Raw genomic sequence first — 12,529 nt, 5'->3', positions numbered from 1 at the left:
TTTCTCCCTTCTCTCTAAACCTCTCTCCCTTCTCTCTAAGACTTTCTCCACAGATCCGGCTAGAGGGGTGGGAGCTTCAGCTCCCTCCCCCTCCCTTCCTCCCTCCCTCCTTCCCGCCTCCTCCTCCTCCCTCCCTTCTCAACTGTGTTATGTTTTTTTTTTTCTATTTTTTTTGTGTGGTTTCAGGCTAAATAAGGGAGAATCACAGTTACTGGGTCTTTCTGCCGCCCATAGCCAGCACATGCCCCGCCATGGTGTTGCCCAGCTGCTGATATTCAAGACCACCGAATGCGGCACCAAACGGATCGACGAGTAGCTCACACGCGTAGCTCGGAGTTCCGGCGTCATTCGGTGTGTGGCTTTCACGCACCACCGGGGAGCCCTCTGCCAATGCCACACGCGGCATTTCTGGAGTCTGGGATCTCCAAGCTTGGCTGTCGGTTCTCTTCCCAGAGTGGCGCGTGTACTGCACGCACCACAGCAGCCTCTGTGCACTGCTTTTCACTTTTTGTGCAGTGTTTTTTCTGTATTTTCTTTTGTGTAATGTTGTTTCTAGGAAAATAAAAATCTAAAAAAAGTAGTGCCTTTGGACTTTGGTCCGAATGGAGTAGTAGTCCCCCCTCCACATTGACGGGGTTTGGTGAACCTACTCTGCTTAGTCGGGGTATGGGGCTTTGTAACCTATGTCGTGGACAGAGGTGGTAGGTCTTTAGAGATTTACCGTCTGGACTAGACCATGTCAGTCACGAAAGTGTACTGGGTTGTTACTAACGATTGTAATTAGCTTGTTTGTCAAGTCAACTTTGTAAGTCCTCTCTTAATGAAGGGTTATGATCCGTTTTATCAAAAACAAAAAAAAAAATTATTAAAAAGTTATTTATTGTTTCGTAATCTTATGATTAAAGTACTTTCAAACATGTTACATTTGTTTGGAAACAAATTAAAAAGGTATTTTCTGAAGTAGAAATGATGATCATTTGATTTTCTACAAATTATGATCATATCCTCAAAAGTTTGAAAGTTATAATTATCTAAAAGTTATATGGATATTTTTGTCCATTCAAGTCTTAAAATCTGAACCACATTCCGGATTATTCAAAAAAGTACGTTTAAAGAAAAATATCAGTTTTCTTCGACGTACTTTTTAACTTATTTGAGATTAAAAAGTATTTTAATATGTAACACCCAAACAACCTAATTATTTCATTAAAAAACTTTTAAGGTTATTTAAGCACATTTTAAATCCACTAACGCAACCCAAAACAGACCCTATATCTGCTTTATAATAAAAATAGCTTTATAGTCTAGCGTACCACATCAGACCACATCATTTTGTAGATTTACTTTTGTGAAATTTATTTGTAGTTAAATCATTTCTCAATTTTTAATGATAGATAGCGATTAGAAGAAAAATTCTAAATTCTAAATTGAAAAGTGTTTAGATTGGTGTTTAGATGTTGAAATAAGATGAGATGAAACCATCCCAACATCTAAACAGAGCCGCTCAATATCTCAAAACTAAAGATTCAAAAGTGAAAAATATTTTGTATTTAGATGATATTTGGAAATCAAATATTTGAGAATATCTAAAAATACTTGATAATAGTTGTGTTCACAAACATAACCTAGTGGTGTATAACTGGCACCACTTTATGGATTGAACTCTGAAACTTGATTAGTTTATAGGCAAATTTCCATTTTAATTGAGAAAATCTTTCCATATTCAATGGGAGTAATGACAGCCACACAAATCATTTTCACAATTTATTTTATAATAATATTATAAGACAACGGTATTTTTATAAAATGTTATTATTTTTATAAAGAGTAATGCTACATACAGTCGTGGAATGCGTAAACGTCATGCAGTCGCTTTGAAAAAGAGTGGGATCCACTATTAAAAAATTAATTTCTTTTCACGTGGACCCCATATTTATTCACTTTTTCCAAAGCGACTGCACGACACTTGCACACTCATGACTGCAAGTATCATTTCTCTTTTATAAAATATTTTATAAAAATATTTCTAATTTAAAACATAATTATATAAAGTGTAACGGAAAAATATTGTGTAAATCATTTTCTGTCTTTGTAATTGCCACCCAACAGTAACAATCGATCGAAAGTAGAATTTGGCGAGGGATCTGAAAGGATTTGTACTCATTGTTCCAATTTCCACGACACCCATAATTTCATTCTCATGCTCATATTCCTCGTTCTGTCGTTCACCCATTTACGCATGTTTGTACTCTAGCCCGCTTGGAATTTAAATAGTAAAAATGTTTCGTTTCATTTCATCTCATTATTATAATTTTTAAAATTTTTAAATAAGATATAATAAACAATTCAACATTTTTAAATCTTAAAATAAAAATAATATTAAATAATATTTTATTCAACTTTTAATTTTCATCTCATCTCATCTCATCTCACCATCTAAACCTCCTCTTACTCTGAAAGTAGAGTTCTATTTCTCTCTCAAACAGTTTAAGGTCCTATTTGTATGTTGAGTTGAGTTGAGTTCTTTATGAATAGTAGTAAGTTGAGATGGTGGTGTGAGTATTGTAGGATCTACCTAACATAAGTTTAGATGTGTTTGATGTTCAAATTAATTTAGATGTATTTATTGGAATTGAAAAAAAGTTGTGGATCCCACGTATAAAGAGATTTTGAGTTGAGATGAATTTAATGATTTGAAAGTTGAATGGTTTTAAACATAGCATAAAATTAAACTAAGCTTCTTTATAAAATTGCACCATTTAACATATGTGATAAAAAATCATAAAATTTAATATTAGAACAATATTTTCCTAAACCTTTTTATACAAAATCAATGTTACCACAGGGTATGAAGACCTCCAACGAGGACTTTGTTGAGGATCTTGCCCTGCTTCTAGAATCTAGATCAACATCCGGATTAATACTTTGGCTCCTGTAACAAGTGATGGATAGAGGCGGTGGCCAGGGAACCAACGACAGCGTAGGGAGGCGGCAACAGTGAAGATGCAGTATTTAGAAGGATCCTAAAGGGAATTTAGGGTTCCGTACGTGTTTTGGGTTCGTGGGCCTTAGGCTCGTGGACCTTGGGCAGTGTTGGTTAGAATAATAAGAAGGTTGGGCCATATGGTTTGAGTGTATGTAAGGACTTGGCCCATAATCTCTTGTGAGCCCTTTTAAAGGGACGTAGCTTGTGACTTGAGGTCTATTACTTTACTTCCTGATAGTCATGGTAGCTTTAGCTTTACTATTGTAGTCAATTACAATTTGTTACAAGTCTTGGAGCATATAGCTTCCCGTGAGTGAGGTATTCCGTTTCATCAAAAATCAATACAAATAATATTTCCTTTTCATTTCTCTGGAGGTTCTCAACCTCAAAGAGTTATCCCTTTTCATCAATTCTAGTAGGCCTGTAACAGTGGTATCAGAGCTAGCTTATCCTTGGCAACTTCATTTTCCATGGTAGAAGGTACTAGAATGAACCAGTTGCAAGATGACTTGAATGGATTGAAGAAGTCCATGGAATCTCAATTCTAAACATTGGAAACTGAGGTGATGGCGTTGAAATGGCAGTCTGATGTAGTGGTCCAGCAGCTTGTAGCGTTAACCATGGAACTGCAGAAAAAGAATGCTAACAATCAGTCTGGAGGATCATTATCAGGAGGGCACAACAGACAGGAGAACAATCGAGAAATGATTCAGACATCAGTAAGGTTAGAGTTTCCTTCCTTTCATGGGGATGACCCCCTAGGTTGGTTGTATAATGCCAATTAGTTTTTCTTATTCTACAACACTTTACCAAGTCAGAAACTCAGGTTGGCCTCCTTCCACATGGAAGGGAAGGCCATGATTTGGTTTCAAGATATTGAAATGTCAGGATCCATAGTGGATTGGGAAGGGTTTTTTAGGGCTTTTCTTGTGAGGTTTGAACCTAGCACGTATAATGACCCTATGGAAGCACTAACTAAGCTGAGACAAATGGGCACAATGGAGGAATACAAGGTGAAGTTTGAGAATTTGTCTAATAGGCTGCATAGGTTGTCAGATTCACACAAGCTAAGCTATTTTTTGAGTGGATTAAAAGATGAAATTAGGTTGGCAGTTAAAACCTTTAACCCACCTGATCTCTTGTCAGCTTTTAGTTTGGCAAAGATTTAGGAATAACTCATTAGAGTTGGTAGAAAAACATTCAAAAACCCTTATGTTGGGGTGTCGGAATCAAGACAGTATAAGGGGGGTGGAAACCAAATGGGGCAGAATGTTAGTAAGGCCATAGTGCCTGTACAAAAGATCAATGCAAGCCAAATGAAGGAGAGGAGAGAACATGGATTATGTTATTATTGTGACTCGAAGTGGAACCCAGGGCACAAGTGCAGTAATCCTAAACTATTTCTTATAGAAGAAATGGAGGAGGATGAGGAGAAAAATGGAGCTGAGAGTGATGTAGTAGATATGGTGGAAGAAGGGAAGCAACTGATAGAATTTACTGAAGTAAACACAAAACTAGAAATATCTTTACACGGTCTAATTGGGTCCAACAACCCATAAAGATGCTGGTGAAGGGGAAGTTAGCTGGCCATTGGGTAGTTATTCTAATTGACTCGAGCAGCACAGACAACTTCATGTATGTTATAGAGACAAAGAAGGCTCGGGTAGTAGTCTTTAAGGAAGAGGCAGTAAAGGTGAGGGTGGCTAATGGTGAGCAGTTGGTAAGTGAAGGAAAAAGTAAGGGAGTTCAAGTAAAAATTCAAGAACATGCATTTTCTATGGATTTTTTCTTGTTGGAACTTGCAGGGTGTGATGTGGTGTTAGGAATTTCAAGAAACTTACCATGCAGTTTAACCATCGGTGGAATGGCCTCAACCCAAGTCTATTAAGTCTTTGAGGAGCTTTCTCGGATTGACAGGGTACTATCGAAGGTTGATAAAGAATTATGGGGTCCTAGCTTCTCCACTTACAACACTGTTGAAAAAAGATAATTTCAAATGGGGGGAAATAGCAGATGAAGCTTTTTTAAAGCTTAAACATGCAGTAAGCAGTCCACTAGTGTTGGCCCTTCCTGATTTTGCCAAAACCTTTGTAGTCGAGTGTGATGCTTCGGGAAAGGGGATAGGGGCTGTTCTAATGCAGCAGGGTCAACCTATTTCTTTTTACAGTCAAGCATTAAAGGGTAGGGCTCTTTTACTGTCCACCTATGAGAATGAGCTATATGCTTTGGTCACAACTATTCAAAAGTGGAGGCCCTACCTTTTAGGCAGGTCCTTTGTGTTGAAAACTGATCACCACAATCTGAAATACATTTTAGATCAGAAGATTGGCACTCCAATGCAGCAGAAGTGGATGAGTAAGATGATGGGTTATGACTTTGTGGTGGAGTTTAAAAAGGGTGCCTAAATCAGGGTAGCAGATGCCCTTTCTAGACAGATGGAAGAGGAAGAAGTCTCTATAGTCTTGCTGTCAGTACCGAGCTTAGAGTGGCTGGAGGACATTAAGGAGGGGTATAAGGGACACCCTAGGGCATTAGAGATGTTATTATTGTGTCAGAACAGCAAAGCACCTAATCTTTATTCAGTGAGAGAAGGGGTGTTATACTATAAAAATAAGGTTTATATTGCCTACAACTTAGAATTGAAGAAAAGACTTTTAGAGTTCTTGCATGCCAGCCTGTGGGGCGGCCATTCGAGAATGGACAAGATGATTCATAGAGTAACCAGAGAATTTTATTGGAACAACATGAAATCTGAAGTCAGGAATTTTATCAAGATTTTTCAGATTTGTCAACAACAGAAAACAAATCATACTTTTCCTAATGGTCTATTACAACCTCTTCCTATCCCCTCTCAACCATGGATTCACATAACCATGGATTTCATTGAGGGGTTTCCAAATGCTGGTGGTTTCAGCACACTGTGGGTGATTGTGGATCGTTTAACTAAATACAGCCATTTCGTGCCTCTGGGACACCCATATACAGCTAAGTCAGTTGCCCAATTGCTTGTGAAACATGTATTCAAAATGCATGGTTTACCACAATCAATTGTGTCGGATCGGGACACCAGTGTTTTTTGGAAAGAATTGTTCAAGGCCCAGGGGGTTAAATTAGAGTTTAGCACAGCTTACCACCCACAGACAGATGGGCAGTCAGAGGCTGTGAATAAGAGTTTGGAAACCTATCTGAGGTGCTTTCGTGGGAGATCGTCTGAAGGATTGGGTGAAATGGGTGCCTTTGGTTGAGTGGTGGTACAACACCACTCAACACACCTCTACAAAGCTCACACCTTTTGAAGCTTTGTACAAGTACAAGCACCCTAAACTAACCTCCTACATTCCAAGGACAATTAAAGTAGTAGAAGTGGAAACAGAACTAAAAGATAGAACACTCATCATGCAACTTCTCCGACACAACATCAACAAAGCCAAGAAAGAATGGTGAAATATGCTAATTTGAAGAGGAAAGAATAGAGCTTTACCATTGGAGATTGGGTTTATTTACGATTACAACCTTACTAACATGTCTCTATGTCTCAATGCAAAGATTTGAAATTATCACCTCGTTTTTATGGCCCATTTTAAGTAGAAGCCAGAGTTGGGGAAGTCGCATACAAATTGAAGTTACCAGAGACATCCCAAATACACCCGGTATTTCATATCTTGCAACTGAAGAAATGCGTGGGAGAGCAAGTCGAGACCGCAACCGTACTGCCCCCAGTGAATCAACAAGGAATCCTGCAACCAGAACCAATTGTGGTGTTAGCTCGAAGGATGCGACCAGTAAACTACCGACCCGTCATGGAACTGTTAGTGAAATGGAAGGGGCAAAGAGATGAAGATGCTACCTGGGAGAACTTCTACAAACTAAAAATGGTGTTTCCCCACCTTGTGGGCAAGGTGTTCTAAGGGGAGGGCACTATAATAAGTAATGGCTGGAGGCGGTGGCTAGGGAACCAACGACAGCATAGGGAGTCGATAGAGAAGGTGGCAACAATGAAGATGAAATATCTAGAAGGATCCTAAAGGGAATTTAGGGTTCCGCAGGTGTTTTGGGCTCATAGGCCTTGGGCTCGTGGACCTTGGGCAGTGTTGGTTAGAATAATAAGAAGATTGGGCCGTATGGTTTGAGTGTATGTAAGGGCTTGGCCCATAATCTCTTGTGAGCCCTTTTAAAGGGACGTAGCCTGTGACTGGAGGTCTGTTACTTTACTTCTTGATAGTCATGGCAGCTTTAGCTTTACTATTGTAGTCAGTTACAATTTGTTACAAGTCTTGGAGCATATAGCTTCTTGTGAGTGAGGTATTCCGTTTCATCGAAAATCAATACAAAGAAAATTTCCTTTTCATTTCTCTGGAGGCTCTCACCCTCAAAGTGAGTTATCCCTTTTCATCAATTCTAGTAGGCGTATAACAGCTCCCACCGACGGAATTCCAAATTCGGAACAATTTCATGAAAATCATGATTTGGAGTTTCTAGAAGACCATGTTTAGGTTATAAATCATCATCTATTGAACTACTCAGAATCTCATCACTTCTGTGAACGTTTGCCAAAATTTCTTGCCTGTCATAATCTGTAAAAGTTTAAACATAGCACTATCTGTATCCCCCAATTCACCAGGGCGTAATCTCATAACTGATGCCTGGGTTGCGACCAGTGCAGAGAAAGCGGACTGGAATAGCGGAGGAGAAAGGGGATTGGGGAAGCAGAAAAGGCCTTAAAGAAGAAAGATTGGTTTATTTGAGAATCAACTATGGGGAAGATTCTTCCTTCGGGAATCCATTTCTTGTTTTTGTTGGTTGATCAGATTGCCTACGTGCATTCCTTGAAGGAGGAGGCTATTCCTATTCCCGACCAGTCTGCTATCACTAAGGATAATGTCAATATTTTGATCAACGGGGTGCTCTACATCAAGATTGTGGACCCTAAGCTGGCCTCTTATGTTTTTGAGAATCCCATATTTGCTGTGATTCAGCTTGCACAAACAACAATGCGTAGTGAACTTGGTAAGATCAACCGATAATTTTACAGCCCTAATGATTTTTCACCTCTGTAGGGAAGCATTCAACCTACGAAAGGGCATAAAGGAGTTGAGGCAGGAAGTGTCCAGCCACCAGTCCCAAGTTAAGGCCGCCGAAGAGGAAAGGCTCTTAGAGCATAAGCTAGCACTTCGCTTGGAGGAGGAGTTAAAGGAGGCTAAAGAGCATTGCTTGGACTATATCGCCTCATTGGCAGAAGCTGGGGAAGCCTGCCGAGGCTTGGAGAAGCATATCGGTGACCTTCAGTTTGAGAAGGAGGCGCTCACAGTGAATAACGATGTGCTTTGCAAGGAGAAGGACAAAGCAGATGACTTGTACGTAGAGCTAGGCGAGTCCCACTCGCGACTCAAGAAGGAGTGAGGTCCTATGAGGAACGGAAGAGGGAACTAGGGGCCTAGCTCACCATCACCAACAAAAAAGTTGCCAAGCTCTCTTCCCAGTTAGTGGAGGCCAAGCAACTCTGAAGTCGGGCCTGGAGCCACGGGTACACCCGAGGACTGGAGAAGATAATGGAGCATTTGGCGACAAACCCACAAGACAATCTTGGGACTTTGGATCAGGGCACTTTCATTCTAGACTGGGAAGATCTCTATTCCCTCGGCTCCCTAGGCTGAGATTTAATGTATGATGTCTTTTCTGCCCTGACTTCCTACCCTTGAGTGTAGATAGTTTTCTATTTTCTCTTTTATGTAATTTTCATGTCTTTCACCTCTCTTGAGCATGCGAAACTTTATACTTCGTAACCCCTGTAGGTGTATAATAAATGCAATCCTTGGTATCCTTTCCTCCTGTATCTTCTTGCTTTTATTTTCTATGTCTATCGCCACTTTTGCTCGATTAGGTTTCTTGCTTGGCATGTTGTGTCCAAGAAGGAAAGACTCAGAGGAGCATTCCTGCCTTATCCCACGATCAAACTTAGGGCTTGGTTGGGTCTTACTCACCACGGCATACCTTTCATAAGTGCGTGTCCGCCAGCTAGGTTTGAAATTGGTTGGGCCCTCAACCATGCAAGTCGCAAATGTTGGACGTGTGTTAGAAATCTGTCGGTGTGTGAGCATGGAGCAGCAGGCTGGACAACCAGGAGGGAAGATAGGCTCAACCACATTAGGTGGTGAGGAGAGACTGGGACACTTGGGAGAGGTGTTCCCTCCTATGACTGCCTGGGTGAGAGTGTTGAGCATCAACTTAGATAATCAGGTGGGAGGTGGACTCAATCGCACTGGGTGTTAAGGACTGAGACACTTGGGAGAGGTGTTCACTCCAATGATCGTTGGGGTGCAAGCACAAAGCATCAGCTTAGATAAACAAGCGAGATATGGACTCAACCGCACTGAATGGTGAGAAGAGACTGAGACACTTAGGAGAGGTGTTCCCTCTTATGATTGCCGGAGTGCGAGCATGGAGCATTGACTTAGATAACCAGGTGGGAGATGGACTCAACCTTACTAGGTGGCGAGGAAAGACTAGGACACTTTGGAAACTTATTCCCTCCTATGATCATCGTGGTGCTAGCGCAGAGCATCGGCTTAGATAATCAGGTGAGAGATGGACTCAACCACGCTGGGCGGCGATGAGAGACTAGGACACTTGGGAGAGATGTATCATTATATGATCACCAAAGTTCGAGCTCAGAGCATCAACTTAGATAGTCAGGCTGGAGATGGACTCAACGGTGTTGGGTGGCCAGAAGAGACTTTAGGAGAGGTGTTCCCTCCTATGATCACCGGCATGCGTGCGCGGAGCATCGACTTAGATAACTAGGTGAGAGATTGACTCGACCGTGCTGGGTGGATAGGAGATATTGGGATACTTAGGAGAGGTGTTTGCTCCTATGATCGCTAGGGTGCGAGCATGGAGCATTGGCTTAGATAGTTTCTATGGCATGTTAGCAAAGAGGGAATAATAGAACATTTTCATTGAAAGTTTTGACTTACATGACTTGATGGGAATACCTCCCTTCTAAGGAGTTCTTAGACAAAATACTCCACGAGGTGTTCTGCATTCCACGCGCGTGGGTGCTCCTTTCCCTCTACATCCCTAAGCCAGTAAGTTTTGGGTCGATGGCAGGCTATAACCACGTACAGTCCTTCCCACCTTGGCCCAAGCTTCCTTTCTTCCTGGAAGGACAATCCCATTTCCCTTAGGACCAAATCCCCTTCTTTGAAGGACCAAGGTCTAACTCTTCAGTTGAAGTATTGTTCTATTCTCCTCTTACCAGTTTTCATTCTTATCTCGGCCTCCTCTCTCCCCTCTTCCACTAGGACAATATTTTCACGCAGGCCTTCTTCATTTGTTCTTTCATTGAATTTCTGGACTCGCAAGCTCAGCATGCCTAACTCTACTGGGATGACCACCTCGCTCTCATATATTAACGTAAAGGGAGTTTTCTAGATGGGGCTTTAACTATTTTACGATACACCCACAGGATCCCGAGGAGCTCTTTCGCTCATGCTCCCTTCTTGTCTTTTAACCTCTTTTTCAAGATTCCTACCGGGGTCTTGTTGGTCGCCTCGACTTGTCTGTTGGCTCTAGAGTGTCCCGAGCATGATAACCTAACCTTTATGCCCAGCTCATTGCACCAGCTTCTGTAATGGTCAGAGTTGAACTATTAAGACATTTTTTGTACCCACCAGCTCTAAACCCCATCAAGCGTTTGTAAAAGAGTGTGGTCGGGTGTGTCTGTGACACCTCCTGTAATACCCGAGTCCTATTACGTAGGTCGTTTCGTTATTTATTAATTCCTTAAGTTAAATATTTTGAGATAAATATTTTTACTACTTTTAATTATTTTATTTTAACATGAGTATGCTTTATTTTTAATATATGCTTTATTAAAATAAATCAAGTGTATTATTTTTAGATTTTGAAATATTTTCCCTTAAGTCCTTTAATTTTATTTATTTAGAAAATGACTCAATTATTCTCTACCATTGGCTTGGTAGGTGAAAACTACCCTTGAGGTGGATAGATTTCCACCATCCATTTGGTTCCTTGTGTTGGAAGGAGGAAACAAAGACTAAAATGCGATTTTCCTCCTCCAAGCTTACGTAGGAAGCAACCAAGAAAGAAAAAGAAAAGTATTCATCTTTTCCTCCCAAGCTTATGTGATAATCTTTGACCAAATCAACTAAATCTTTTTCTTTTTCTTTCTTTCCTTGGACTTGAGCCCGTAGGCTTCCCAAGGAAGCCATTTACTTCACTTTTCCTTCCACCCATCGTCCAAGGCAAGTCAACAAAAGGGAAAAGAAAAGAAATAAAACTATCCTAAGGCATTCCCCCTACCAGTCGACCCTCACCCAAGAGAAAAGAAATAAAATTTCACTCCCTTTCCAAGCAAGCCAATGCACACCCTCTCTTCTTCTCCTCTCTTCTCGTCTTCAAGGAACCAAACTTCTCTCATCATCTTCAAGCTTATGACTCCATATCAAGGTAAGAGTACGATTAATCCTTCTCCTTTGTGTATTTCAAATTTAGCCATGGCTGATCAAGTGGGTTTTCTTTTGATGATTTTTTATGTTTTGGTTTTGGGGTTTAAAACAGTGATATCGTGTTGCTCTTCATCCACACAGTTGTCCCTCTATTTGGTCTTCCACTTGTGTTTTGGAAGGGGCTTAGAGCTTAAAGTAAAAATCCTAATTTGACTTATTTATTTTTAATGTGATTTTGGAAGCCCATTATGTTGTTTTAGCTTATGTCTTGATGTGTTTAATTTCCTATATTGCAAATAAATATGTATGCCCTATTTTTGGTCCAAACCGAATGGTATTATAGTTGTTTTGCTATGTATTTTCCTATATGTCAAAAATGCTATGTTGTTATTAAATTTGGTTTAATCATAGGTGATGATTATAGTGATTTTATAAGTGGGTAATAAAGAAGTTTTTGAGAAACTACTATCTCACGAGTTGAGATAGAGAGTGTGCTTTCATTCCATATTTATAGTAGCATATACAAGCTGATCCATCTATGGAAAGTGTACAAAATATAGAAAGAATGCTATACAGAAAATATAAATTAAATACACAGCTATATACAGCTGACAGATTTGATCTATTTCCTAAGTATAGCCATTAGTTGACTTGTTGGGATCACGTGCTGTGTTGAGCTGTGTTGCTTGATTGAAGCACGGCTGATCTTGTGCTGTGTTGCTTGATTGAAGCACAACTGTTGCTGTGTTGCTTGATTGAAGCACAGCTGTTTGAATTCTATTATCATTCCTTATAGGTAAATCATAAGCTTAAGTGTTTAAAGGTTTTAAGGTTTTTTAATGGATAACTTTGCTATACTTTATGCTAATTTAATTTTTAATGGGAGGTTTTATCTAAATTATTTATGTATTGCTTATGTGAATAGGTTATAGCTTAGTTAGTTATATATAAGGGATTAATTGTGCATAATGTATTATGATATGCAAATCTGTCCAAATATTCCTAAGTCCATATCATGCCATGTCTTGACGTAAAAATAGCTCATTTGTGTTCCCTCATTTGGTTAAATTCTACC

General features: G+C 40.0%; 1 protein-coding gene across 1 annotated transcript; it reads left to right on the top strand.

Moving 5' to 3' along the window:
- Window positions 1–7,740: 7,740 nt before the first annotated feature.
- LOC118348874 (uncharacterized protein C16G5.07c-like) lies at window positions 7,741–8,386 on the top strand. Its single transcript, XM_035691406.1, has 2 exons — window positions 7,741–7,993; window positions 8,049–8,386. The coding sequence occupies exons 1-2, from the start codon at window positions 7,741–7,743 to the stop codon at window positions 8,384–8,386; spliced, it is 591 nt and encodes a 196-aa protein (XP_035547299.1).
- The last annotated feature ends 4,143 nt before the right edge of the window (window positions 8,387–12,529 follow it).

This window comes from Juglans regia, chromosome 7 (genome assembly GCF_001411555.2).
Source record: "Juglans regia cultivar Chandler chromosome 7, Walnut 2.0, whole genome shotgun sequence".
Lineage (NCBI taxonomy): Eukaryota > Viridiplantae > Streptophyta > Magnoliopsida > Fagales > Juglandaceae > Juglans > Juglans regia.
This window is presented reverse-complemented; position numbering and strand designations above follow the sequence as displayed.